The following is a 26,388-nucleotide window of genomic DNA, read 5'->3' on the forward strand; positions in this document are numbered from 1 at the left end:
TGGTGCATGGTAACCACCATTTTATTTTGAACCCTGTGGGAGCTTACGCTGCCTGGACACCTGGTGCTCTGTGCCTCAGTTTATCTCCTCATGTGCCCCTGGAGGAATTCATGCCATACAACTGGTGTTTGAAACTAGAATCTTCTCAGGTTTGTTAATAAACCAAGTCTGTTCAACCACTTGCCCCCAGATCAGGGTTCCCAGGTAGCCCTTGTTATCAGTGTTTCCCGCTAACTTTACTCTGGGGCTCTGCCCAGCTCCCACTGGGCAGTGAGTCATGTCATTCCCACTGTGGTTCTTTCCCAGACAACAGCTTTTCTGTAATCTGCTGTGCAGACCCCCCCCCCCCCCGGGCCAGGAGTTCCACAGCCCCTCATCTCCCCTTGGGCAACAGGCCCTGCTTCTTATTTCCTGTCTTGCACATGACACACACAAAACACGCATGCATGCATGCCCTACGCTGCAAGCATGTCTGCATTGCCTGCAGGCAGTTATGACCCTTCCTTGGTAGGAGGATTAATATTTCATCTGCCAATCCAGGGATGAGGCCTGTGCACCCTGTCACAACCCTTAGGGCTCTTCTATCCCAGTTCCCACCTATTCTTCCTCCAACTGTTACCTGGACTGAGACAAGCAGGTATTTTAGGATTTTCTTGGATGTCGCAGGAATCAAGAATTCCTTAACTCTTCTAAAAAGGCCCCTGATTTTTGGCATTTGGAGTACTTTGTAAATGGGTGTCTGGATGTGACAAGAAGCAATAGAACCTAGGGAGCTGCCAAATTAAACCCCAGTTTGCATGGCAGGTGAAATAGAGTGGGAGCTCAGCTTACTGAGATGACATAGGATCAGATTAGTGTATTGCTGGTGAAAACTTTAATTCTTTCTTTTTGCTAACGAGTTGTCACCTTTTCTTAAGGCAGAGAGAAATATTACCTTTTCTGAAGAATTAGATTGGATTTAATAAATTGAGTTTGTGCTGACAACCGCTATGTGTAGTGCTCTCACAGCACAGGCACACTTCTAGTTATTTGCACTAAAGATGGAAAATAAAAAGCTTATCCACAGTACAAAATGCTCATTACACACGACTTTCCCTTGAAAAAATGCCATGACAACACCATCCTAAAAATACTCCAGAACCAGGTGTTAATTACTAAATGATAAAGTTAAAACATGTAATAAAAGGAATTCTACTTTATTATAGAATAGAAAGCAAGGATAAAAATTAATGCATCATCAGGTTATTGCACAATAACTGTATAAACATTCATTTGCACCAATTCCTGTATTTCAGGCAATAGACTCACCAGGTAGCATGTAATCTTAAAGGGCTACCGCTCCCATTCAGCTAAAGGTTTCACATGCGAGTAATCCTATTGACTTCACTGAAACAACCCATGTGCTTAAGCTAAGGACATGCTTAATTCCTCTATTAAACGAAACCCTGATGAATAGTAAAGCAGCAGACACTTTTTCCCAGCAGCAGAACTTCCTTGGAGCATTTTAATGGTAAAGTGTCCTGTGTCTCAGTCATGTAACAATTTCTACGCTAGCTCAGACCCATTATTAAAAGGCTTAATATCTTTCAAAACAATTCTTACCATTCTTGCATTCTTTTCTCAAGCTCCGGAAGCAAGAATTTACTGTGGAAGGCATTGATTGATGAAATATTAGAAAATATTTTATTGACCACCTCAGCTGGAAATGAACCCCTGTTAGCTTCCTCCAATAGTCTGCCATAGAATACCTGCAATAGAGGAGAAGGACTTAAAAGTTAACAGGCCAATGTGCATTTCTGTTATCTTTAAGTGGTACACAGCAGACAAACACCCCTCCCTCCCCCACATATTTCAAGATGTTTACTTTTATAGCTAAACTGTGGGAGCATCCAAAATTACTGAAGTATCGTCATCCCCCTTCCCCTCACCTCCTTCAGATATCAGTGGAACTCCCGCCCCAGTGTGCCCTCCAGGAGCCAAAGCAGCAGTGAAACCCTGGGGAGTAAGACACTTCCAGAACACATTGGGTGCAAGTGATGTCATCATACTTTGCTTTCTTTCAGTTTGGACTACAGGCATTCTTTCTGTCTGCTGACTGGCCTTTCTCTCTGGCCTCCTTTCCAGTCCTCCATCTTATCGTCTTTTCCTTGCCTCTCCCTCAACATCCCCTTTCCCTTCCTACTTCCATGCTCTTGTTAATTCATCCCCATGATGCTCCCTTGTTGCCCCACACTGAGCTCAGCATGACGTTTTGCAACCATCACCCTGAGCACTTTGCTTGTACATTGGATCCCCCTGTCCTTTTAGAATATGAGCACTTTGGAGACAGGGGCTGTGCCTTCAACATACTAGAATCAATTATGGCAGGCAGATTAATGAGGACACCTGGTTTAAAAAGGACCTCCCGTCAGTTAGTGGAGGGCATGCAAGGAGTGAAAAGGTGTGCTGCTGGAGGACTGAGGAGTTTTAAGTGTTTTAAGACATCTAGCAGAACAGGCTCCGATTCTGAATCTGTGCCTTTTGGTACTACAGCAGTAGAATTAAAAAAAACCCACCACCTACAGAATCTTAGAAACATAGGCATGGAAGGGATTATAAACATGACATAAGTATTATTTTAACCAAATTTAGGGAAATAAGCTCAGCCTCCACCATTCTCCTTTCTTTTCATTATGCTGGTAGTTTTAGGTGCTACCTGTAAAATTTTCTCAGAATTTTGCCTGATATTTTGGAAAAACTTGAATGCAGAAATGCATCTAAAATTGGGATAGTGAAAATACTTCTACAATGCCAGTCAGAAGAGACTAAAAGTAAATCTGAATATCTTACTGTGATTTCTTGTGTCCCTAAAACAATGCTCTTATTTGCAATAAAGGTTTATTTACATAGCTGTCTTTCATGTAAGACAGCTATGTAAATCATTTCCCTCATATTCAGGAGAACCAAAACTTATATGCCTAAGCAGTCTGACAACTACTAGCTGTTTAATATAGCAATTAGGACTTTTCAGACCTGATCTTGATTTACAAGCCCATGCGCTAGACCAGGGAAACATCAACATGAAATGAAGATGAAGAACAAGGTTAGTTGACAAAGCAATGCATGATCAGAGATATCTAGGTATAGTGGGTATATATGAGAAAGTAGGCAGGCTCAAAGAAAGATGTAGAGAACTGCAGATTGACATTTAAGAAATGACAAATATAGTTTGAAGCTGTGAAAAGTGCAAGCACTCAATTTTTCCATCACAGAATATGAGTAACTTCCATTCACTTTAATAGGAATTAGGCAGACCACGTGATGGAAGAATAGAGCAGAGAAGGTTTAAGATGGGATGCTTCTCTTCTAGGTCACTGTTTGAAAGCTGGCTAACATCAGCAGACACCAAAGTTCTACCAGAGACATTGTTCAGTGGCTTAGTGCGCAGGTGATTACATCAAACACATACCACTATACATTGGCTTCCTTGTTGGCAGTTTCAGCAAAGGCCAAGAAATGAATGAGCAGAGAGGTGAAATTAGCCTCTCCTCCTTGTAGGCTCTCCCACTGGTATGGAAGCTTGCACTTCTATTGCTCACACTGTGGTCTACGTAAACACAAGGATTCAGTTTCTATGTCCATCAGGGACAGGTATGTTTTGCAAACATTAAAATTATTTAAAAACAAAAAAAATATATGAAGTAGTGGTTGCAAATGACTGCTTTGTTGAGAGGATTAGCAGAAGGCAAAAAACCCACAATTCTTTAATGTGGTTTTTGCAAACAGATAAAGCTCATATGAACTGCAGTATATGTAAGTAAAAGAATGAAGCACTTCAAGCAAAATTCACCTTGTCTAAGAGGTCAAGTCGGCTGACGTAGGCTCTTTCTGTATGCAAAAGTTCATCAGCAATTTTGTGACGTTTCTGCTCATCTGTCTCCTGAAAAAAACATAAGATTCTTTCTCTGAATAGTTCAGGGTAATTCAATTCAAGTTCTACGTTTAATTAGTAACTTTTTTTTTTTTTTTTTTTTGCAAACACAAACTAATTCAAAATGACAAAGTTCCCAAAGGATTTACCAGGAAGTAAAAATCAGGAGCAGTGCAGAACAAACATGTAACAGTTTTCCTGTTTGTGCAGATGGCTTTGTATTATTACTAGGTATTTGCAAACCCTTCCATACTCCCCACCCCCAGGGTCCTACACAGTTGAACAACTAGTGTCCTGATAATTACCATTAACGTTTCAGAGCTGGATGAATTAACTCCTATTTTTTGCCAGATGAATTCAGCCCTTTTTTTTGGTTTCCAATATAGTTTAAACTGACTGTTCTTTGCACGACTTTGTTAATCAAAATTATTGCACAAACATTTTATGTAGACAATCAGCTTAAAGAATCCAGAAGAAAGGTTAGCTGCAGTAAGAATATTCACTAGAGCTGAGCCGGAAATGGATTTTCTGTTCCGTGGGAAATTCCACAATTCTGAACCCCCCGCCCCCAATACTGAAATTCCAAAAGTTATTATTCCAGATCAATTGAAATTGGAACAAAATGTTTCTATTTTTTAAAAATATGATACATTAAAACCCAGAAAAGAATTGCAATGGAGTCATTCTGAAACAGAAAAATTGAAATGCTCCATTACAAAAAGCTTGAAACAGAAAATTTAAACCTCAGGGGGAAAGAAATGAAATCAACATTTCCACACAACATTTTGATTTTGATGAAACAGCATTCTCCAACGGAAAAACGTTCCGTAGGAAAATTCTGGAACAGCTCTACTATTCACTTGTGTGGCTGTTCACCTTATTCACATGGAGTGAAATCCTGGCCTATTGAAGTCAATGGGAGTTTTGCTATTGGCTTCCCTGGGGCGAGGATTTCATCCAAGGTATTGTTTCCATTCCCTGGCTGTAAGAGTAAATCTTTTATTAAGAGGAGGGTTTGAATAAGTAATTTGTGGTGTGAATCTTCCAGCAAACACATTTTCATGACTAAGACACACACATGCTGCAGACATCTTTGCAAACGTTGCAGAACATCGAAGCACATAGTTTTTATTCGATAGTCCGTTACCGGCTCATTTTTTGTAGCATTCACCCAAGCTTTAATGCTATTACCATCCTTGTGAATGTTAGTATCTGCAAGCAACTGAAAAAACACTTCGGTCTTAAGCTTCAGGGCTGCCACCAATCATATTGCTGCATGCCAAAACTTCTCCCTTCAGACTTAAGTAGCTGCTTCGACAAGATAGTCTCCATTGAATCTCCTTACCCATATAATGGCCACTGTATTACTGGAGCTTATAAAATAGCACTCCTACGGTCTACATGCACTCAGAAGCACTGCAGAGACCAGAAAAGCTTAAACAACTACAGGATGGTGTAGGTTAGTATGATAATTTACAGATAAAGACTTACATTTGGACTTTACAGGCTATAAAGTTTCATGGTTTTTCTGAAAAAATTATTTGGCCAAAATAAATAAATAAATAAATAAAAATTCCCAGCAGTTTCCCCAAGTGTGTGTGAAGAACCATTTCACTACATATTTTCAGGGGCCTATTTTAGTCCACATTATTTGCATATTTGTATGTATTACAGAACCTAATTAAAGGAAAAACTAAGCAGCTAAAGGAACAGACTTGTTAAAATAATGTAACTGCCATACTGCCAAGCAGCATTAAAAGCGTCATGAGTTAGGGTCCTCAAATGTGGGAGATTAAAAAAAATCCTACCATTTTTAAGCCAAATACATTTTTTTTTTTTAAAGTTTGCCATCTACTTTTTGCCCTTTTAAGGGGAAGCTTCCCACAAGCAAAGGGTGAGAGCATTTCAGGTCCAAAATTTAACCTGAAACACACACAAACACAAACAACATGGAGTCCTTGTGGCACCTTAGAGACTAACAAATTTATTTGGGCATAAGCTTTCGTGGGCTAAAACCCACTTCATCAGACGCATGGAGTGAAAAATACAATAAGCAAAATGTATATTATAGCACATGAAAAGATGGGCGTTGCCTTACCAAGTGGGGGGTCAGTGCTAAGGTGGAAGTGGCCTATTCTCAACAGTTGACAAGGACTCCCTGTTGTTTTTGCTGATACAGACTAACATGGCTACTACTCTGAAACCTGTCATCGCACAAACATGTGTATGAATTTCCACTCTGGGCCATCTCCTAACCCCTGAGGTGAAGAAGCTGCCATTCTATCCTCTCTGGTCCTCTGCTGGATCACCACCCTGGTCTCTCCCCCTGTCCCATTTCCTTCACTATCCCACTGACTTCCCTCCTTTTAACCCCTTTATATTTTCCCCACCCTTACCTTCTCTTCCTCTGCAGCCTTATTAGTCTCTTCCTGAACCTTTTCATTTTCCCATCTCATTGAGTCTTCTTCTGCCTCTTATGTGCCTCTGAACCACCTCAGCCTCCCCCTTGCACCCCACATTCTCCTCTCCAGTCTCTTCTCTGGACCCTGTGGTAAATGGACACCCAATTTTCCCCTCCCCTCATCTTCTCCTGCTCCCACATTGCCCCCTCTCCACTAAATATGCTCCTGAATCCTACGCCTCCTCGATCTCCTGCTGCACCTTTCTTCTCTGTGCCCCTGTCAGGGCTGGTCTACACCGGGAAATTTACCATCCTAATTATATCATTTGCTTTTATGTCACTTTGGAAATGGTATACGGTAAACTAGACAAAGGCGCTCTTATTCCAGAATGGGAGTGTCCATGTGGGGAGTTATACTGGTGTAACTATAGCAGTATAATTTACCAGAATTATGTTGGTAAATTTGCTCACGTAGACAAGCCCTCAAACTCCAACCATGCCTTCTCCTAGTCTCACACTCTATACCCCAATTCAGCTATTCTCAGCCTTCTGCTGCCACTGCCATCCCCATGCATGTCCTCACTCTCCTCTGCTCCCCAGATTTTCCTTCTCCTCATGGTGTCCTGACTAGTCCCCCAACCACAAAACTCTAAACTAGGCATATTTTGTAAAAAAACAAAACAAAACAAAAAAACCCACATTTTTCTGACTATGATCAGTATTCTGCCAAACCTCTAAATATTTATAATTAGATTTCTTTTAGTTGTATACAAACAACTTACAATTTTATATAACAAAAATGGAACATACAAATAAGAATAGTAAGATATATAATGTACTGAGCCACAGCATGCCTTCTTGATTAAGCAGAACTTTCTACTGACCTCAGGAAAGAGGTCTGCTTAAAAAAAAAAAACTGATGGCTTGATATAGCTCCAGGAAATAATCTATTACATGAAATATCACAAAGGAACATAAGAAAAAGAAGTATTCTCTATTATACACAAAATATTAATATTAAATGAAAAACTATAAGATTCCAAAAAGTTGATTAACAAGGTGTTGGGGGAAGGAGGTGCGGGCTCTGGGAAGAAGTTTGGGTGCGGGAGGGGACTCTGGGCTGGGGCAGGGGGCTGGGGTACAGGAGAGGGTTTGGGGTGCGGGGTCCTGGCGGTGCTTACCACAGCTACTGGGAAGTGACCACCAGGTCCCTGCAGCCCCTAGATGCAAGGGCGGCCAGGGAGGCTCCACGTGCTGCCCTCGCACCCACAGGCGCCGCCCCCGCAGCTCCCATTGGTTGCTGTTCCTGGCCAATATGAAGTTGCAAAGCCGGCCCTCGGGGCGGGGGCAGCACACGGAGCCTCCCTGGCCACCCATGCGTCTAGGGGCTGCAGGGACCTGGCAGCTGCTTCTGGGAGCCACACGGAACTAGGGCAGGCAGGGAGCCTGCCTTAGCCCTGTGCCCCTGCTGCACCATCAACTGGACTTTAACGGCCTGGTTGGCGGTGCCAACCAGAGCCGCCAGGGTCCCTCTTCGACCGGGAGTTCCAGTAAAAAACCGGACGCCTGGCAACCCTATGCTGCTATGAGTTACCTATTCCAACCAGTAATTTGGAATAGTTAACTTTTGTGTTCAATCTTAACAGCTATTTTTTTCAAAATATTTAACCACCCAGATCAGAACACCTTTCCTGTTTCACCCAACTCAACTGGCAAAATCCATGTATCACACAGGACTGCAAATAACAAATCAATTTACAGATGAAGCCTAAAATTATGCATTCTATGTGGTCTGGGTACACACTTCGTACTACAAAGTTATTAGTGTTACTCCCCCTTAGAATCATTTTACGGTGATACAAAACGAAAAAAATAGTTTGCGTTTAAGTTATTGCCTGAACTGAGACATTAAGCCATGATGTGAAAAAAGTCTGCAGAGATTAAAAAGCATATTACACTTCCATACTTAAAATATTAGCAGTATGTAGACATTTTTCATAATCCTGCAATAGATTTACACATCCTGTGAATTTACATCAAACTTTTTCTATGAACTACATCCCAATTTATTTGAGACCGTTTCTACTGAAATTTGCAGATCGAAGTAAACTAATATCAATCCCTTGCCAGCAAAGCTTTTCCAATTCTGCCAGCAAACATGAAGAGAGTATGGGAATATAGAATATGATTCTTTCCTTTCCAGACTGAGTCCTTGCCTCAGTGAATTTACAGTCTAATACAACAAGTGACATATGAAGGGTGGGGAGAAAAATACCAAGTATGTATAATTTTTTATATATTATCACTACTGCCAAACTCGTGATCAAAAATCGTTAGTTGGACCCCAAAAATAAGAAGTGGCCTACAAGCAAAGAGATTTAAAAATATAATTCATTTGAAGTTCCTTTTTATTTGACTTCTGTTTGAGCATTTAAGTCACATGGCCTCTACATTTTCAAGCTTTTCTCTGCAACCAAGTGGGCTAGAAATTTAATTTAAATGAAGACTGATGTTCTCATGCAATCTCTTGGTTCCAGCAGCTGGGGCTTTAAGGCAAACACCAAACATTATGAGTCTTGCGATAAAATCATGAGAGCTGATAACATTATCAGATCATCTTATTTACTAAGTACATATCTCTTCAGCTTCCCTTCAAGCTGCCAAATATTTCAAATATAAATTTATTGTATATCTACCCACCTTCAAGAAAGGGTATACAGATTTCATTACCCCTGAAGATATGACAGCACTAGTTAAGACACTGCTGTCACCCCTATACACAATGCTAAAGGGATGAAATTTTGAATACTCTTCCCTAGGGAAATGCAGCAATGTTCACACTATGACTTCTGTCCCTTCAGGAAAGATAAAACTACAGAACCTGGGGCATAGAGATAAAGGAGAGCGGTTTTCTCTCTCACACAAGTGTGGCAAAAGGGGTGTCCTTTTTGGGCAGAAAGTTCATCTTACAAGAAACTCTCCCTCCCTCTTCACAGACCAAAAGCACCACATCACATCTGCAACATGCATGAACTCTGGGATACTTAAGTGTGTCTACAATATTGCAGCCTGCAGCACTGCCACTAAAAGTACATGTCAAACAAATGCTTTGTTTACTTAAAATACACAATTGATTTTAATCTCTCTAGAACACAATAGTTTGTATTCTGATTTTCCACTACATTCAAAATGTGTAGTCAGACTTTTTTTTGGGGGGCGGGGGGGGTGTCTTCAGTTAGTTCTAATGGAACACTTCTCCCGGAGTGTTCTCTCATACAGCCGTGGCATTCTTGTACTATTCAGCCTTCAGGTTAGAAAAACACATCCTATTACAGAAGGTATTGCTGTAGCAAGACTGGCAATTTTCTTAAGATCTTCTCTTTAAAGGTCTTTTGCCATGTGTTATTTGCAGTTCTTGATTTTTCCTTACATCCCGTAAAGTGTTTAAAACTCAACAAGTTCCATACAGGATTATTTTTGCAGCAATAACAGAACAACCCTTTGCCAAGTCTAGACACCATTTTGTCTGGATACCTTTACAACCTCTAATTCCATAATGCCTTAGTCAGACCTACCTGCTATAGAATTGAGAAAAGGAACAGGGAAGAGCATTCAGAATTAGCTCTCAATTATGAGCTCTGGCTTCACGTTATTCCCCAGCTTCAAACTCACCCCCATCCTTGAAGCAATGGATCAAATCTACTTATCTTCTTAAGATACATAAATTCAGAAAGCAAGGATATTTCCCTCTCCTCCTTCCCTTTTCTTGAATTTTAGGACAATGTTTCAAAGCATTAAATTGGTGGACAAGGAATATAGCTAGTAGTTTACATAGTGGTTTTCTAGCTTTTGGTACTGCAGCTCCATTGCCCCATCTTAAAACTTGGTGATTTGCCGCACCCAATTTTTTTTTTTTTATTTGACACTAGATTCAAGGAGGACACAAGAGTGTGAACAGTTCTGTGACTTTAAATGTCTACAGTTTAGTTATATACACTGATCTAATCTGGGTTTTTAAAACTATAATTTGATTATACGGATTTTTGGCATGTTCAGACACTAAGATTTTAGTGAGAAGAGTGGGCCCATTACAAACTGCATAGTTGTGCAATATTTGGTTGAATATCTGCTAGTTTCCAAGTTTAAACAATTTCTATGGTTAGTTTTCACAGAAATCACTGCTTAAAACTCAGCCTTAGAGTGATAACTGGGAGCAAATGGAAACAGTATTTTCATAGCTTTATCACTGACTTTGTACTCTCCCTTTAACAGAAATCCAGAATTCCTGGTTTGTTGGATTTGAAAACTTGGTCTTCAGAGTGTGATTACTTGACAATTCTAATGAGATGAAACACCTAAGGTTGTAATGGAGACAACTGTTACCAATATCAGATTTCGACTCCATTTGGAGATTCATGTCCAACTCCAGGAAAGTATTCATCAAAATGGAAATACAATCCAGAAAAAATGAGTTAATATTTGGTCTCAATAGAATTTTGATCACTTTTCCTCTTTTAAAAAAAAATTAAAAGTCTGATAACATCTCTAAGTCTGGAAACATCTCAGTAACTCTCTTTCCTATGCGGCATCTCCAAAGACAAAGCTTTTTTTTTATAAATCCCCTGATTTTCTTTTTCATATCTAGTATATCTGTATTCCGAGCTTGAAGTGTTAGGTTCTGTGCATTCAATTTGCCAAATATGTCCATCAGGTAAATCAGTCAAATGCAGTCACGAAGTCCCCCTTACAAACGTAATCTGCAAGGTCTGTTTTCCCAAGAGGAAAATTCTCATTTTATCAAGCAATTTAAAGATGTGTTGTAACACTTTCCCACATGACAACCACCTGACTTTACTGTGAAAGGAATGTAGTCAGAACCCATCTCAGCACATTATACTAAAACAACGTGTTCACTGCCCAGGATTTTATTATATTACTTTAACAACAATGTTGAGGGCTTCATGTATTTCAGGGTGTAACTTCTTTGATGCCAAAGCTTGGCAATGAATCATCCAGTTTCCACATTGCTGCTGTTGCCACTTTCTTTACTCATGGCTGAAACCCCAATAGTCTCTCCAGTTATAGCTGCTATCCCATCCGTGCACAGCCCCCTCACACATAGCCCTGTTAAGACCTTCAACCACTATGAATTTACTGAGGATCATAAGTATTTCCTCACTGGTTGTTCAGGTCGAGGTTTCTTTGCAAAATAAAAAGTTCTTCAACTATTGTACTTGCTTTTATAAATCTCAGATAACACAGAAGTTGAGCCATGGTAGCTAACATGACTTAACTTCTGTGTTATCTGAGATTTATAAAAGCAAGTACAATAGTTGAAGGACTTCTTATTTTGCAAAGAAACCTGGTCTGTGGTTGATCAAGCTACAGTGCAAATATTGACTCTTAAATTTGTTCTATCAACTGGTCCTGGATGTTTTCTGCAAGGTCATCAATGCATTGATGGAAGGTGTTATTTGATAAAGGAATGGTTTTTCAGTGTCATGGCTGCTTGTTTCCCAAATCAGAATTCTACATGTCTATTACTTCTGAAAGGAGACGGGTCCTGCAAATGGTGTGCGCTTGTTTGCTTTTTGTAATCTGCATGGCCATATAAGATGCCTCTGAGGAGTTGCCTCTTTAGCCATGACTTTTTTGGGGGGAGGGAGGGAGGGAAAGGGGGGCGAGATGCTTTAATTCTTCTAGTTTCTGAAGGAAAAATCATGGCTGCTGTTCGCGAATTCCAGGTGTTGGTTTCTAAATGCTCTTGGCGTCATACTTTCAGTTACTAACATTGAAAATAAATGACACATTGTAGCTGCGGATGTTCTGCAGTAATACTGCGACATGAATATCCAGATATAATGGAATATCATCGTGTTACCTACTTTTCTTCCTCTTCTGTTTAACATTATTAAAATCATCTTCTTTGGTCAAAGATATGCTACATGTAGGCTTAGCACTTGGCAAAAATCATTCCATTATCAAGATAAGACACACCTGTCTCTACCTCAGTCTCCTTGCCTTATCTGCTGGCACTGGTGCTGCTGCCAGTACTGGGAGCGTCTCTTGAGATGTTTACACTTCATGCAGCAGCCCCACAGTCCGAATAGACAGACTTGGCTGGTGATAGAGTTGCCAATTTTGGTTGGACGTATTCCTGGAGGTTTCATCACATGATATAATCTTTAATTGAAGATTAATCTTTAATTCGTGGAGACTCCAGGATAGTCCTGGAGGGTTGGCAAGCAGGGCTGACGCTACTGTGCTAAAAACAGCTGTGTAAACATTGTGGCTCAGGCTGGGAGGTTCACTGCCATGGACAGTGATTCGGGCTTTGAAGAGTAGAGAGGAGGATGGGCTTCAGGGCTTGGAGCACTGTCTAGACAGCTATTTTTAGAGTGCTAACGTAAGGCCCACTAGTCCAAGTCTCTAGCCTTGGGGGGAAGAGACAGATGCTTGCTTCGATGGAGAGTCCATGGGCACTATAGACATACCTTCTGTGCCCTATACTCCAGCAGGGGGCTCTCAGCTGAGAGACTTCCTACTGACTGCTTCCCACAGCAGGAAGTCTCTCCGCTGAGAGCCCGCCCTAGGAGTGGAGGACACAGAGGCTACCCCAGTCCCAACAGCAGCATAAGACACAGACCCATAGATAGAGGTCCAATTTAATTGAGAGTCCAATTTAATTGTGTCCTAATTAGGGAAAAAAAACAGGCATATAGATTAAAATTTGTTCCCAAACACTTGTGGCTCGCGCATGAGCTCTTCATGGCTCCCCAGGGGAACCACAGTACACAGTTTGGGAACCACTGTATTATGTTAATTTATGTCTACTGCTATTGCTAATTGTTAGATTGCATTTACACTGTCCTGTTATTTTTTTTGCTGTCAAGTTAGGATGTTAGGCAAAAATAAAATTGCACATGCATTTCTTTTCCATTCTCATTCACAACATCATCATCTGCTTCTGCATTTCTTGAAGATGGTAATGAAAGTCTGCACCCAGGGCTGAATGAAGGTCTTGTTCATATTGCAAACAAATATATAGTTCAGAAACAGCTGTCATCGCTAATGTAATATACTGGGTGTTGAATGTTCCAGGGCTGGTATTACTGTTCTAGATTTTAACCATGCTGACTTTGTGTCTGCTTCTTTATTCTTCTAGCATCAAAGGATAATGCATCTAGCCATAACTGGTTCAAATATTATATCTATTCTTTTTGGTCAGTTAGGCCAGATAACATCTGTTGGTTATCCACGAGGCCAAGAGCAGGCACAGATGCTCTCGTTAGCATTTTCTCCAGGCATTTGCCCAGTTCCTTCCTGTATTTTATGTTCCAGCAGCCTCATATTTCTGCCTTTTCCTGTACATACTGCTAACACCTGTTGCATAATTTGGATTCCCATTCCGTATTGCCTGAGGAGTGTCCAGTGTATTGTACTGGCCTAGACATGCACATAAAAAGAAACAGGCGTCACCACAGAACAGGAAGCAAAGAAATATAATAGAAGGTGTGGCAGGGCAAAGGTACCTTGGATTCCTATCAGACTTTTGTACAGATGGGATCCTAACACTCTTCACCAGCAACAAGTATAACCTCCCATTCACTGGCTAAGATATTCAACACTGCACATGTGAAAGTTTCCTATGCACTGTTTATCCTGTACACACACAGGATCACCACCTATGCAAAATTAAATGCCCAGTGATATATGTTGTTTCTTCCATAAGTGAAAACCCAAAAGAAAATCCGCAAGACAAAATTTGTGGGAACAAAATACACATCAGGAAAAAAAAGCAGTACAAAATCATGAAAGCCTCCACCCACAAACTGCTAAAATACATAATCCTATAGCAAACTGACAGGTAGGGAGAGAGACACATGGTTGGTGTGTGTGTGTGTGTCTGTCAGGCCCTACATTGCAACAGATTGTCTTTACCTCAAGTATTAGTGGGCTGTGCTTTCAAGACCAAGAACTTGGTTCTATTCCTCTCTTCCCTCGAAGTTCCAAGTGACCCCGGTGTGCAGCAAAGTGGCAATCACACAAATCTAGCTGGCCAGGGTTTTGTTACAATACAGTGACTCAGACTACGAAGTCATCTGCATTTTGAACCAGGATGTGAATTTTTTTGCAGTTAGATTTTCCAACACCAATTCACTTTCACCCACTCATTTCCTCTTAACGACAACAAAAAGTCTCTACTAGGAAATCTCAGATTCATCCCCAGTGTAATTCCACTGACTTCAATGGGATTTCAACAAGGGATAAATGTATCTCTTCATCCCTTGTGTCTAACAGGGACATCCCAGTGGCTTCCCATTGTCTTGCTAGATCCATTCAGAGGGTTATACTTGAGCTAAGCTCTCACAAGCCAGTTCTGTCTCCACATGTCTTGATGCTGCTGTGTTAGTGTGTGTTTTTTGCCACTCCAACCATTTGTTCCTCCACCTTCTCTCATAGCACAAACAACATGACTAGACATGCAAATTCAGGTCCGTTACAGTCTTTTCCAAAAATACCCTTTCTTACCTCCTTCACCAGACAATTTGGAAGGGTTGCCAAATTTTGCATAGTGAAGATCTTTGAGGAGTCCCAGTTTTGGTGCACTGGGACATAATAATGTCACTGCACAGCACCTATCCTGGGTCTATTTCCACAGGTTAAAAGTATTCAGCATTTTCAAAAGTGCCTCATTAAAAGGCTAATCTATTGTTGAAAGGTTTTTGGTTTTATTTGATTTTATTTATTTGCAGAGCTGGTCACATTTTTTCAAAGTTTAAAAAAATAAATGAGGGGGGGGAAATCAAAAATATCTTCCTTTTTGAATAGCTCTATACAACTTTTTTTTTTTTATACGAAACACACAGAGAAACATAGGAACAGTTATACGCAAGGAAAAAATACAGAATGTAATTTTACCTTTGCTTCAACATGCTCATCTTCCTTATTGAGTTCCTCATTCTGTTTTTCCTCTACATTAATATTAGTTTCTACAGTTTCATTTTCAGATGGGAACAGCGAGTCCCTGCTTGGAGTCCTGCAGCAGTCAAGAGTTTGTCCTGTGCAGACCATTGTAGCTTGCAGTGAGTCTGTAGTAGTGCTTTCTTGTTCCCCATTTACTAAGTTACTGTTAACTGCAACATCTGAAGCTGGAGTGGCTGTATTGGTGCTATGTTTCGGAAATTTATTGTCATTGCATTCCATCTGGCTTTGTGCTACTACTCCATTCGCCGTGTGTTTCTGTACAACCTGAGTTTGATCTGTATTATTTCCCTGCTTTTGTAGTGGGTGTTGGGAGAGGACTTTTGGCTGAGGTGATGCTGACCCACATCTTCCTTGAGATTTAGCAACCTTTACAACAGAGGATTCTTTCTTCAAATCACTAGGACTCGAGGGACTAAAAGGTTAAAAAAGAAAAAGAAAAAAAGAGTTAAGGGCATCATTAAAAAAGTGTTTTATTTTCGGAGGGCATTTATATCGCACAACTTTAAATTTCTTCAAAGCTATTTTTTTATTTGCTAATATTAGAAATGTTCAGTTATGCAGAACATGTCTAATATAGGCCTTCCACGGTGTAATGCCATATTTAATTCAACAAGTCACATGGCAACAGGACACATCTTTCTAGAAATTAAAATGGTGTCCACTATCTGCCTGTTAATAAACAACGTATATGACACTCCTCACTAGTAGAATTCAAAGAACATTACAAAGTAGACAGTATTATTATCCCCATTGTACAGACGGGGAAACAGAGGCACATTGGTGAACTGACTTGTCCAAGGTCACTCAGCAGGCCAGCAGCAGAGCTGGAAATAGAATCCAGATCTCCTAAATCCCAGTCCAATGCTCTGTTCATAGACCACTCTGTTCCCATGGCTACACTTAAGTGTGCAAGAAACTTTCTTTTAATTTTTCCCTATTCCTTTCTTTATCAGAATATAGTAAAAACTTTATATTCTTAATCTAGCTCTACATGCTTATCTTTATAGTCCAGTCCCAGGTCAGTCAACTTATTTAGTGCCACTCTTTCAGATCCTTGTCACTATCAAGAGGAAAGCCTTCTTTCTCTTTGGGTCTCATCAGTTCAAGTCAGTCCCAAACATGCATCTGTCCCTGGCATGTACCCCAAATTTTAGCTTTCTGCGGTATTCTTTCAAGGTTCCTACTCTGGGCTACTGTTAACATTAAAGACACTCTATAAAATAAAGTTTTATTGCATTAGTGTAAAATCACTGGGATGAAAAGGAATACTTGCATGTTGCTGTTTTAGTTGAAATTCATATTTACCAAAAATAAAAAAAAAAAATAAAAAAAAAAAATTAAGAACTGTGGTGACAAAACTATTTTGTATAAAGTGATAAATGATGCAGTCTTACTACTGCACAGTTTGGGTATACAACGACAAAAGATTGGCAGAGGCTGTCAGTCTTCCTGCTTTAAAGCAGCAGCACACTGCCAACTGAGGATGTGAAAAAAATTCTCTTTCCGCAGCCCACAACAACAACACAGAACTGGGCAGGTGTGTTATGGAGGCTTTTTCTCAAAGAAGGATTAGCCTCGCTCTAGAAATCAGCTACAGGCTAGTGTGTGGGATTAAACACTAGATGGATGGATCAATTATCTCTTCATGTAAGGCAATTCCCATGTTTATAAGTAAAAATGAACAAACACTGTAAATAGGGAATAATACGGCTTTAGCATAATATAGTTCCCTTTGATCTCCAAATAGTACAGACGTCTCAAAACCATTCAGACATCCCCAAAAGATGGAACCAACATACCTCCTCCTGAGGATGACATATCAAAGCATGCTACCTGTGTAATTCCCAGTCAGGAGACCCTGATATTAGAGGGTAATTAGAAGGTTCCCTGGATTTTTTTCCATCATCAAGGAGATGCATGAGATCATCTCAGATCTCTCTCAAGAAGATAAAACCTTGGAAAAAGCTGGGAGGGGTGGAAGTCCTATGGCTATGTTTGGATTTCTTTTATTTCCCACCTTAACCAAAAATGAAGCAGTTGAGTTTGAAGGATGGGTGAAAATTCATCATGTGGCATAACGAGAGTCAGTTAACCCATCTTGTATCATGCAGCTCCATCATGACATTTCCAGTCTTTTGTTAAACAGGCCTCATAGTAGGTCACTGCCAGACTGGATAACTCTTAAAGCAGATGGAAGAGTAAGAGTAGCTTTCCTAAGGATACCAGACTGTTAAAAGAATTCTGAGACTGATACTTCAGGAGGATTATAAAAAGGAAAACAAAACAGAAACTGGGGGCGGGCCCTAAACTGAAAGAGTTCCTGTAAATCCTCCAACACTCCATTTCCCCTTTCCCTATTCACAGCTGTCATGGCAGTGTAGCAGGGAGATGAGATCTCGAATAGGTTAGAGGCTCCTTTTCCTTTCACAGATCAAGCTCATCATCCCAGTGATAGTCTTGGTCTTCTAGTAAACAAAGTCTCCTCTTGCAGCACTGGACTACTCCTATCTTAGGATGCATTCCACCCCCTGAAGGCCAAATTCTGCCCTCTGATGCATGTGTGCACATTGGCCCTAAATTAGTGGACTGGCGATGCATAATAAATCATAAATTAATGTAGGAAATGTTCCTTCAGAATGCTGATGTCCTTGAGATACTGGAAGCCCAATGCCATATATACCCACTACACAACTCTCGCTGCTCCTAGAATTGGCCCAGTCTGAGGTTTTACAGCTTTCTGAAAGGTGACCGTATAATATTTATGACCATTTATCCAATTGTTTAAACAAAGAGCTACCTGGGGTTTGTTTTTATTTGATACGTCTCCTTTTAAGATGAAGAGAACACCTGAGATTATGTTCACTTAAAATTTATTTCCTCTTCTGATGGTAGTTATTCCAGTTTTTCCTCTTTTAAATTTATGTTCACACACACATCATATCTTGAGTAGAGGAATTGACCTTTCATGTGTATACAGGACTATGGAAATCTCTTGGGACATGGATATAAAAAGTTTGTTATAGTATTAGAAATATGTTTCTTCTCACTGCCTCAAAGTGTGTTTTTTGAGCATTTAGTCCCTTTGTGTATATTTTGATTTTAAAAAATGATGTGAACAGTAAATGTCATCACAGCTGATATTTTTCAGTGTTCTAAATATCTGCCTGCACTTTTGTAAAATGAAGAACAGCAGCAATGTTCTAGTTCACTATAACCAGAAAGTGAAATGCACCATAAACAGATAAGTGAAAGGGACCCATTTAGTTTTCCTGTTTATGCGGAATGATGTAAGAAAGGGTAAACCAGCATGAAAAGTCAAAAGGAAAATTAAGATTTCAAATGATTCCACTTTTTATAACATGATATTTATTATTAAACACAAAAGGAATTAAGGTTACCTGAACAATTGCATTTTAAATATTTATTCCAAACTATGAACATTTTTCAGGATGTTTTAATCATGCAAATTATTTACTTCACTACAGATTGTGCTTGAGAAACTAACCTTGTAAAAAGTGTGTATTCCAAGGCCTAAAAAAAGTTAAGTTTCTATTATTAATTAATATTCTAAATCAACATTTACAAGTATTAGGCAGACCACCACAAGTTAGGTTTGTTTAAACACATTTTTTCTTTTAATGAAATATTGCAATTAGACAATATATTGTAGAGCAAGAAGCACTGTGTTGCAGCTAATCCTGGGGAGATATCAAATAGTTATCATAGGCATTACTCTGTTCCCATTTAAAATCAGTAGCAAGACTGCCATTGACTTCAGTAAGAGCAATACCAGAGTCTATACTTTCACAACATATGCAATTCATTTACGCAATACATTATAGTTCATTAATCTCCACAGAGTGTTGTTAAAAGAATTAGGACACGTTGCCCTTTACCCCTTACTTTTAAAAGAAAGCAAGTGACTTACCTGCCTCCTTCAAAACGACTGATGAGATCTGACACCTTGCTGGGTTTTTCCTTTGACACACAAGAAGCAGAGGTAGGTGTGACTTCCTCCATTCTTGGTTGTGCAGTAGGTAAAGCTTTCCGTGTAGGGGTTTGGTGTGTGATGGATAAAAATGAATTCTGCAGATGCACTGGCTTTGGAGGCACTGTAAGGAAGGGAGGGAAAAAAAAAACAACCCACACATTAGCTGTTACTTTGCATTGCTAAAATGAAGACAGATAGACCTACCGACAGAAACAGATACCAGGAGCACCAAGAAAAGTTCCTTGAGTTCACCTAAATGTAATAGTTCTCTTACCAATTCATACTAGATTTCAACCTTTACTGTATGCTGTCAGACATCTAGTTAGTTATTGGATAAAAGCCAGTCAATGTGCTACTTTAACAATCTAATAAAGTTGCTTTATAGAATCTACTGCAGTCAAAAGGACAGCAGTTTTGATCCTCATAATCAGCGGTTTTACCCAAAATAAGAACTAGCATAATTCCAAGATCTAGCTGTGATGAAGGGCACAGGAGTTGTTCCAGTCACCCTTCCCCAGCAGGGACTAAAAAAAGCTCTGAACAAAACTTTGGTGCTTACACACACACACACACACAAAAATCAGAAGGGCTTTGCTTCAGGAAAGCTTCGGTTTTGGTTGTTCGGTACCAAGAGACATTGCCCTGAGCACTAAGGCTAAAGTCTATGAGCTCTTGTATTGGCGTGAACAGGTGCAGCTCCATTTACATCACTGGACCTGTGTCCTTTTGCAGTGGCTGACAATATGGTCCTATATATAAACTAATCTAGATTTATACAAACCTTTATAAATACCCACCCTCTGAAATACACAATACAAAGCAAAATAGAAATAACTTGGATATGAATAAAAATCCAGCAAGTCCCTCCCTTTGATCACCCCCTTTCCATAACACCCTGAAAGGGATAAGCTTTGCAGCACATCCAGAAAGTTGTGGGGGGGGGGCAGAAAAGGGGGGGGGGAAATCAGGCATTGGCAGACCCAGACGGGTAAGTGAGCTCCCAAGTCATGGGTCCCTAGAGGAAAATTCCTTGCTACCACCTCCGTTGTTTATAGCAATGGAACTACAAGTCACTAACCAACAGCAGCAGTATGGTAGGGCATAAAAGAGAACAGTAAGAACAGATAGTTTGCTAGTTATAAAGCAACTGTTATACAGTTTCTTAATCTAAAATGAGCCAACATGGATCCTTTTGCTTTCTAGAATTTGCCTCAAATCCTGTGGCTTTTCAGTCTCCATCCCAGCATCCCCAGCTCTACAATGAAGTTTAGCCTCCTTCCTCCCACCAAAATAGTTAGTGATATTTGCTTACTGTGTCCAGAAAGCTTTCATTCCCTTCCCCTCATCCCTTATCCGTACAATAGCCAAGTGTTTCTGGAATTGTTAGTAATCAACTCTGGTTTTATGCAGCCGTAGCCAAGAGGCAGCAGGCCAGGCTGCATGAGAAGCACTGCCCTTCAGCGACACAGCTGCTGATAGTTTTCAAACTAATCTTATCCCTATCAGAAACCACCACCCACCACATCTGAGTGGCAGAGCTTCCACTGTAGCCTGACACTGCTTCCTGCGATCATTTCAGAGCAGCAAACCTGCTTCTGCATGGCAAGCAAAGGGGCGGGGGAGGGGAAATCACATGCAACAGTCCCCAAAAAATTAGTTGTGGGTAGAGGGAACAACATGAGAAGTGGAAAAGGAAAAAGTTAGACACACACACACACACACACACACACACAAACACACACACTTTCTTTAACAAAGAAGTTACTGATTGGAAGTCAAAAGAGCAGCCACTTTGTTACTTCCTGAATCACACTTCCACTAAAGACCATCAGCTGTTGAAAGCCTGTATCCAGCCAATAAAACAAGACTCCCACTAAGAGGGGATAGGAGATGGTACTAGTACGGGGTATGTGTCACCCATGACTAAGAAGAGTAAACATTCTAGAAGCCACTGATATATGGTACTGTACATGGTTAAAAGCTACACAATTCCCTAGCAGCACTGACACACTCCTTTCCCTGTGATTCTATTGATTTTGCATGTATTATGCTTGAATACCAGACTTTCACATTGTAATTATTCACAGTTATTAAACAGGGAGAGGGACTCCATTCTTAGGAAAGATTGAAGAGTTAAGTCATAAATAACTATAGTTTGACTGAAGGACAACTAAGACTGGAGGACAAACAGCGTGCACGCTATTTAAATGATGGAGACATCAAGGAGAGGGCAATCATTTAAGGCAGTTTACGAGACGTAGGTGGGCAACCAGGAGAGAAGATCAGGTGTCCCATCCTTCCCCCTTATCAATAAAAGCCTACTGCTACATCCTGGAACAGTTCCTCATGGAAAGCAGTTTAAGCCCTATCACCCAAGATTTAGACTGTTTTGAAGAAAAGAGTTATATTCCTGAGGGCATTCTGCACCAAAAAATTAAACATTCTGCACACAATATTTTAAAATTCTGCAAAATTTGTCAAATAAACATGGAGGCTCCAGCATGGCATTGGGGAGCACAGGCCACTGGCTGCACCGAGGTGGGAGATCACTGTGCAGTTTCCCCCAGGACATGGACTTAGAGGTGAGGCTGCACCCAACCCTGACACAGCACAAGGACTGGGCCTACCCCAGAAACATCTCAGGGCCCTACCCCTCTATGGCAGGTGCACCAGATGTGGGCAGACAGGCTCAGCAAGGCAGGATCCAAGTGTGAAGGGGCTTAGCATGGGGCAATCCAGGTGTGGTTGAGAGGGTTCTGTGTGGGGCAATCTGAGTGGGGGCAGTTCAGTGCGGGATCTGGATGCACAGTGGCTTGTTGGGGGGTTCTGGGTGCAATGGTAATGAAACTCAGAGGGGGTGGGTCTGACACAGCCCCGGATGCCGTGCAGGGGAAGAGGAAGTCCCGTCCTCCCCAGCCCAGACAGGACTAGCAGCTGAGCCCAGCGCAGAGTAGGAGCCACCAGCCGGGTCTTCCCCAGTCCTGCCCCCTGCCCCACAGTGATTTCCCCTCTCTGCCAGCTGCCCTGGGCATCTGAAACGTACTGCTTGGGAGGGTTGCATGACTGATCTTGTGACTTCCCTTTGCTTCTCCCTCAGAAACTCATTTTTCTGCAGGGAAGCAAAGACATCTGTGAGGCTATAAATTCTGCGCATGCGCAGTAGCGCAGAATTCCCTGAGGAGTAATAGTTGCATATATACCATACTGTCAGGAAAAACCATGCACTGGCAGAAAGATGGACTTGACCTAACAGAGCTTTTCCATCTCTACCTTGCATTAGTGTACGAGAGGAAATAGTTAATTCTGCTACCAATAGAGAACTTCACTACCAAGGAGTAGCTTTAGTGACAGCTTCAGTACAAATAGGTATGTACATTTTACTTTGAATAGATTAAATAGCCAAAACCCTTTCCCAAAGAGTTTATAACTTCAATCATATTAACATCAAAGGAGGATAAATGAAACAACAGTATGAAAGAACAATGGAGAAGGATGAGGGTCACAGTAAGAAATTAGACTTTTCTTAGGTATGCAACTGTTCTTGGCTCTTAACATTTATATGTATTAATATATGTCTATGGTCCAGGATATAGACTAGACTAGGAACGGTGGAGAGGAAATCAGCCTTGGAATGGTAACTCAACATGCCATATTTTTAAATGATTGCATTATAATCACTGAACAAGTGAAACAATTTTCTCACCAGCATTTTGTACAACGAGATGCTTTCCAGAGAAATTAAATATGTTTGTTCCATCCACCTGCTTGCTGCTGTGAAGCACTGTTTTCTCTGTACTGTTCTCCCTTCTCTCATGCAGTTCTCAGAAGGACTGGCAGATCTAGGCCAGTGAGCATCAGATAATTGTCAGAGAGCTGAATAGCTAGATAGCTAGCTGAACGCCAAAAAAAAAAAAAAAAAACCACAGACAGACAGACTCGCTGGGAAGAAGCAAGACACAACTGAGTATGGGCATTCCAATTTCCCTGGGGGAAAAGATGGAAGGACGAGAGGAGTTTGGGTGGATTTAAGACCAGAATTAAAATGACATATAGCAACATTTCCTGTGATGCATTTCATAGAGTAATTGTAATGTGCTTTGTACAATTGTAGAAAATCAGTTTGTTAAGTAATTAATACTGGAGTGAGAATTCATAAAAATTGCTGGTGTTGATGGAGTTTATGTTGAACAAATACAAGTGGTGCATGTTTGGAGCAGAAAACTTTTTCCTCCCCATTGGACGCTACATCCATTTTGAAGCAAAATCAGTTTCTAAATCCTTCCTAAACAGACCACAGCCAGAGGTGGTCAGACATCCTTCTAGCTGGTAGAAATAATATCAAGACAAAATCCTGGTTCCACTAGAACTGACAAGCACTGGGACCATCCTAGCTAACTGTGACAATCACAATATGTTAGAACATCTGGTCAACCTGAAGATATTAAAATTTGTAGGTGGTAGGACACATGGGGAATGAAACCAGACAGCCACACTAGTCCCATTAAAGCAAGTTTATTTTCATCTTGTCTCCTTAATAAATACTGCACTTCTAGGAATTTTTCTTGTAACCAAGCAATGTCATTACTGCATGGAAGTCGGTGAATCAGAATGGGACATGATCGCATGAGGATCACTGTTTGAAAGCCACTGATAACAAGGAAATAAAACTGGTAGTTTAAAAACCTTACAATAAGGTGAACCTTTTAATAGGGATTGTGGAAAATAAATTAATCCTATTAATTCCTCGTTCAATGTACCTTCCGTAGCTATTTAGTTTAATCACAGATTATTTCTCCTGTGTGTACACACTGGGGATCTTGAAGAACAAAGAGGAAAAGACTGGACCACAGTAATACACCACTGGATAATTTAAAGTTCTGTTCAACAATAAATATTTCCCAGCTTCTATGCTGTGCAACTATGAGCACATCTGGGGATGCACACTGCATATCCAGCCCAAAGAAAACCTATCACAGTGCCCAAGTGGCCACTTCCATACACTACTGACCAAACTAGTTAATCAGGATTTAATATGTAGTATACAGCTGTACAATCAATTGTGTGTGAACAGGTGGGGAATAGGTAAAGTAGGTGCAAAAGCTGCAACGAACACAAAATATCATCTCCAAGGCACAAGAGGAATTCTTCCCTTTCACTGGAGCCCTCTTGACTTGCCTGGCCTTTTCCCCTTGCCGTTACTCGAGAAAGTTTGTGGGTTTGGTTTTTATAAATAAAACTTTAAATTTCTCCCTAGCTTACTGATATTAGCCAGAAGATTTGTGGCATCTTGATTCAGTGAGAATACAGAAGTTCCAGCACTCAGGAGTGTCATCCACATTACAGTTCCCCTGGCTGACTTGCATAAGTCATCACCTTGCATGCTCCATCACCTTCAAGTAAATCTGGACAGACAGGTGCCACAGAATCTCTGCAGGAAAAAGCCATGCAGAATAATAGTCTGGATCCAGCAAAGAAAGGAAAATTACACCAGTCTATTCTATTCTACATAGGTTCTTATATCATGCTAATCAGCTTAGTATCAGAGTACCTTCCAGCAGTGCAGTAAGCAACGTGACTGATATCTGTCATGTTTCACTTCTCTCATCCACTATCCAGGGGGAGAAGAGAGTGCAGTGAAGTGTTTTATTTTGGTAGAGGTTTTCTTTGTTTTGTTTTTTTGTTACTATATATTTAAAAAAGTGTTGCTACGGGTTTATGTTAGAGAGCACAAGATTAAAAAAATCCATCTTGTGCTTGGAACAGAAGGCAGCAAGGTTTGTGATGGTCCTTAGTGTGACAGACTGACAATATCCTGGACAAGCCTTACTGATTAAATGGAACCTTACTGAATTAAGTTTAATACCTCTGGGGTCCATTGTATTAAAAATGTAAATGTTTGTTCATGTATTATTGAACATTGCATGGAACTTGCAGGAAGATGGGGTTAATGCCTCTCTGGGAGATAAGAGGAACTTCAAAGGACTTTTGAAACAACACTTGTAAAGTGGATCTTGTTGGAAATGGGGGGGGGGGGTGAGGAGAATGTAAATGATCCACTTAAATCTATCCTTTTGATAGATTTGATATCCCTCCACCTGGGACCTCCGTGACTTCCGCATCTGCAGCGGCTGACCCCAGGGCCTCCCAAGCAGCTGGGGCGGCCCTGGGGCCAGCCGCACCGGCTATTGCTTTGGCAGCATCAGGCAACTAGTCCCAGGCAACTGGCCCCGGGCGCAGCAGCGGCACCCAGCCTGGAGTGGCAGCTGGGCCCTGGGCCACCTCCACCCTGGGAGCAGCAGCGTCCACTGGAGCACCGCCGCCACCCCTCTCCCCCAAGCAGGTAAGATTTAGTTAGGGGTATTTTTAGTAAAAGTCATGGACAGGTCACTGGCCACGACTTTTCGGTTATTGCCCGGGACCTGTCCATGACTTTTTTTTTTTTTTAGTAAAAAACCCTCGTGACTAAATTGTAGCCTTAGCTGTGATGAACCTAAAATCATAAGGAAACCCCTTGTGTGGGGTTTTGAAGGACTGATCCAGCCAGAGCCCATGCAAGGGCTGGGGTGAACTCTGGTAAGCTTATTAGCATGTGTATAGGTCCTTTTATTGTTGTTAATGTGTTCTCTGTAGTACTTCAGTTTAAGAATAAAACAGGCTTGCACAGGAACAATTGTCTGGTAACTCATAACTGTGGGCAGTCACACTTATTAGTTTCTGAAGAGAAGGCAAGAGTAGCTTGCTTAGGCAGCCTATCTTGTGCTGGGAATAACAGTGAAGGCAGGGAACTTGTGAATCTCGTAACAGTGTGAAAGCAAGTTACCTAGAAGGGAAAAGTGCAGAGAAAAAAGTATCAATCTTTTCAGGAAAGAGACGGGGAAATGAATTTTTGAATAGCTGAAGAAAAACTGGTTGGTTGAGCTATGCAGAGAAAGGCAGCTGAGAACTGAGACAAAACTGCAGCTAGTAAATTTGCTGTATTTTAATGAGCAGCAGCAGCAGAATAGTCCAGGTTTGCAGAGAACCTCCAGAGATCCAGCAGATGGGAGAATCTTGGAGTCAACTCCTTGGAAAGAACAGGGCAGAGGCGGACAGACGCAG

At 40.9% G+C, this 26,388-nt stretch overlaps 1 protein-coding gene across 10 annotated transcripts in view; it reads right to left on the bottom strand.

The window, feature by feature from the left end:
- The window catches only part of FGD4 (FYVE, RhoGEF and PH domain containing 4), a 192,787-nt gene that overhangs the window by 22,121 nt on the left and 144,278 nt on the right, over positions 1-26,388 (bottom strand). For 7 of the 10 annotated variants that reach the window (XM_005303077.5, XM_005303079.5, XM_042850010.2 and 4 more), the window contains exons 3-6: positions 19,228-19,411; positions 15,234-15,711; positions 3,830-3,919; positions 1,603-1,748 (exon numbers count right to left, since the gene is read on the bottom strand). In XM_005303077.5, the coding sequence (XP_005303134.2) occupies positions 1,603-1,748; positions 3,830-3,919; positions 15,234-15,711; positions 19,228-19,411 (898 nt within the window). Of the gene's footprint in view, positions 1-1,602; positions 1,749-3,829; positions 3,920-15,233; positions 15,712-18,804; positions 18,831-19,227; positions 19,412-22,993; positions 23,275-26,388 lie in introns of those variants that run through there. The other 3 variants (XM_065566294.1, XM_065566302.1, XM_042850023.2) reach the window with 2 other exon arrangements.

The sequence above is a fragment of the Chrysemys picta genome, chromosome 1 (genome assembly GCF_011386835.1).
Source record: "Chrysemys picta bellii isolate R12L10 chromosome 1, ASM1138683v2, whole genome shotgun sequence".
Classification (NCBI taxonomy): Eukaryota; Metazoa; Chordata; order Testudines; family Emydidae; genus Chrysemys; species Chrysemys picta.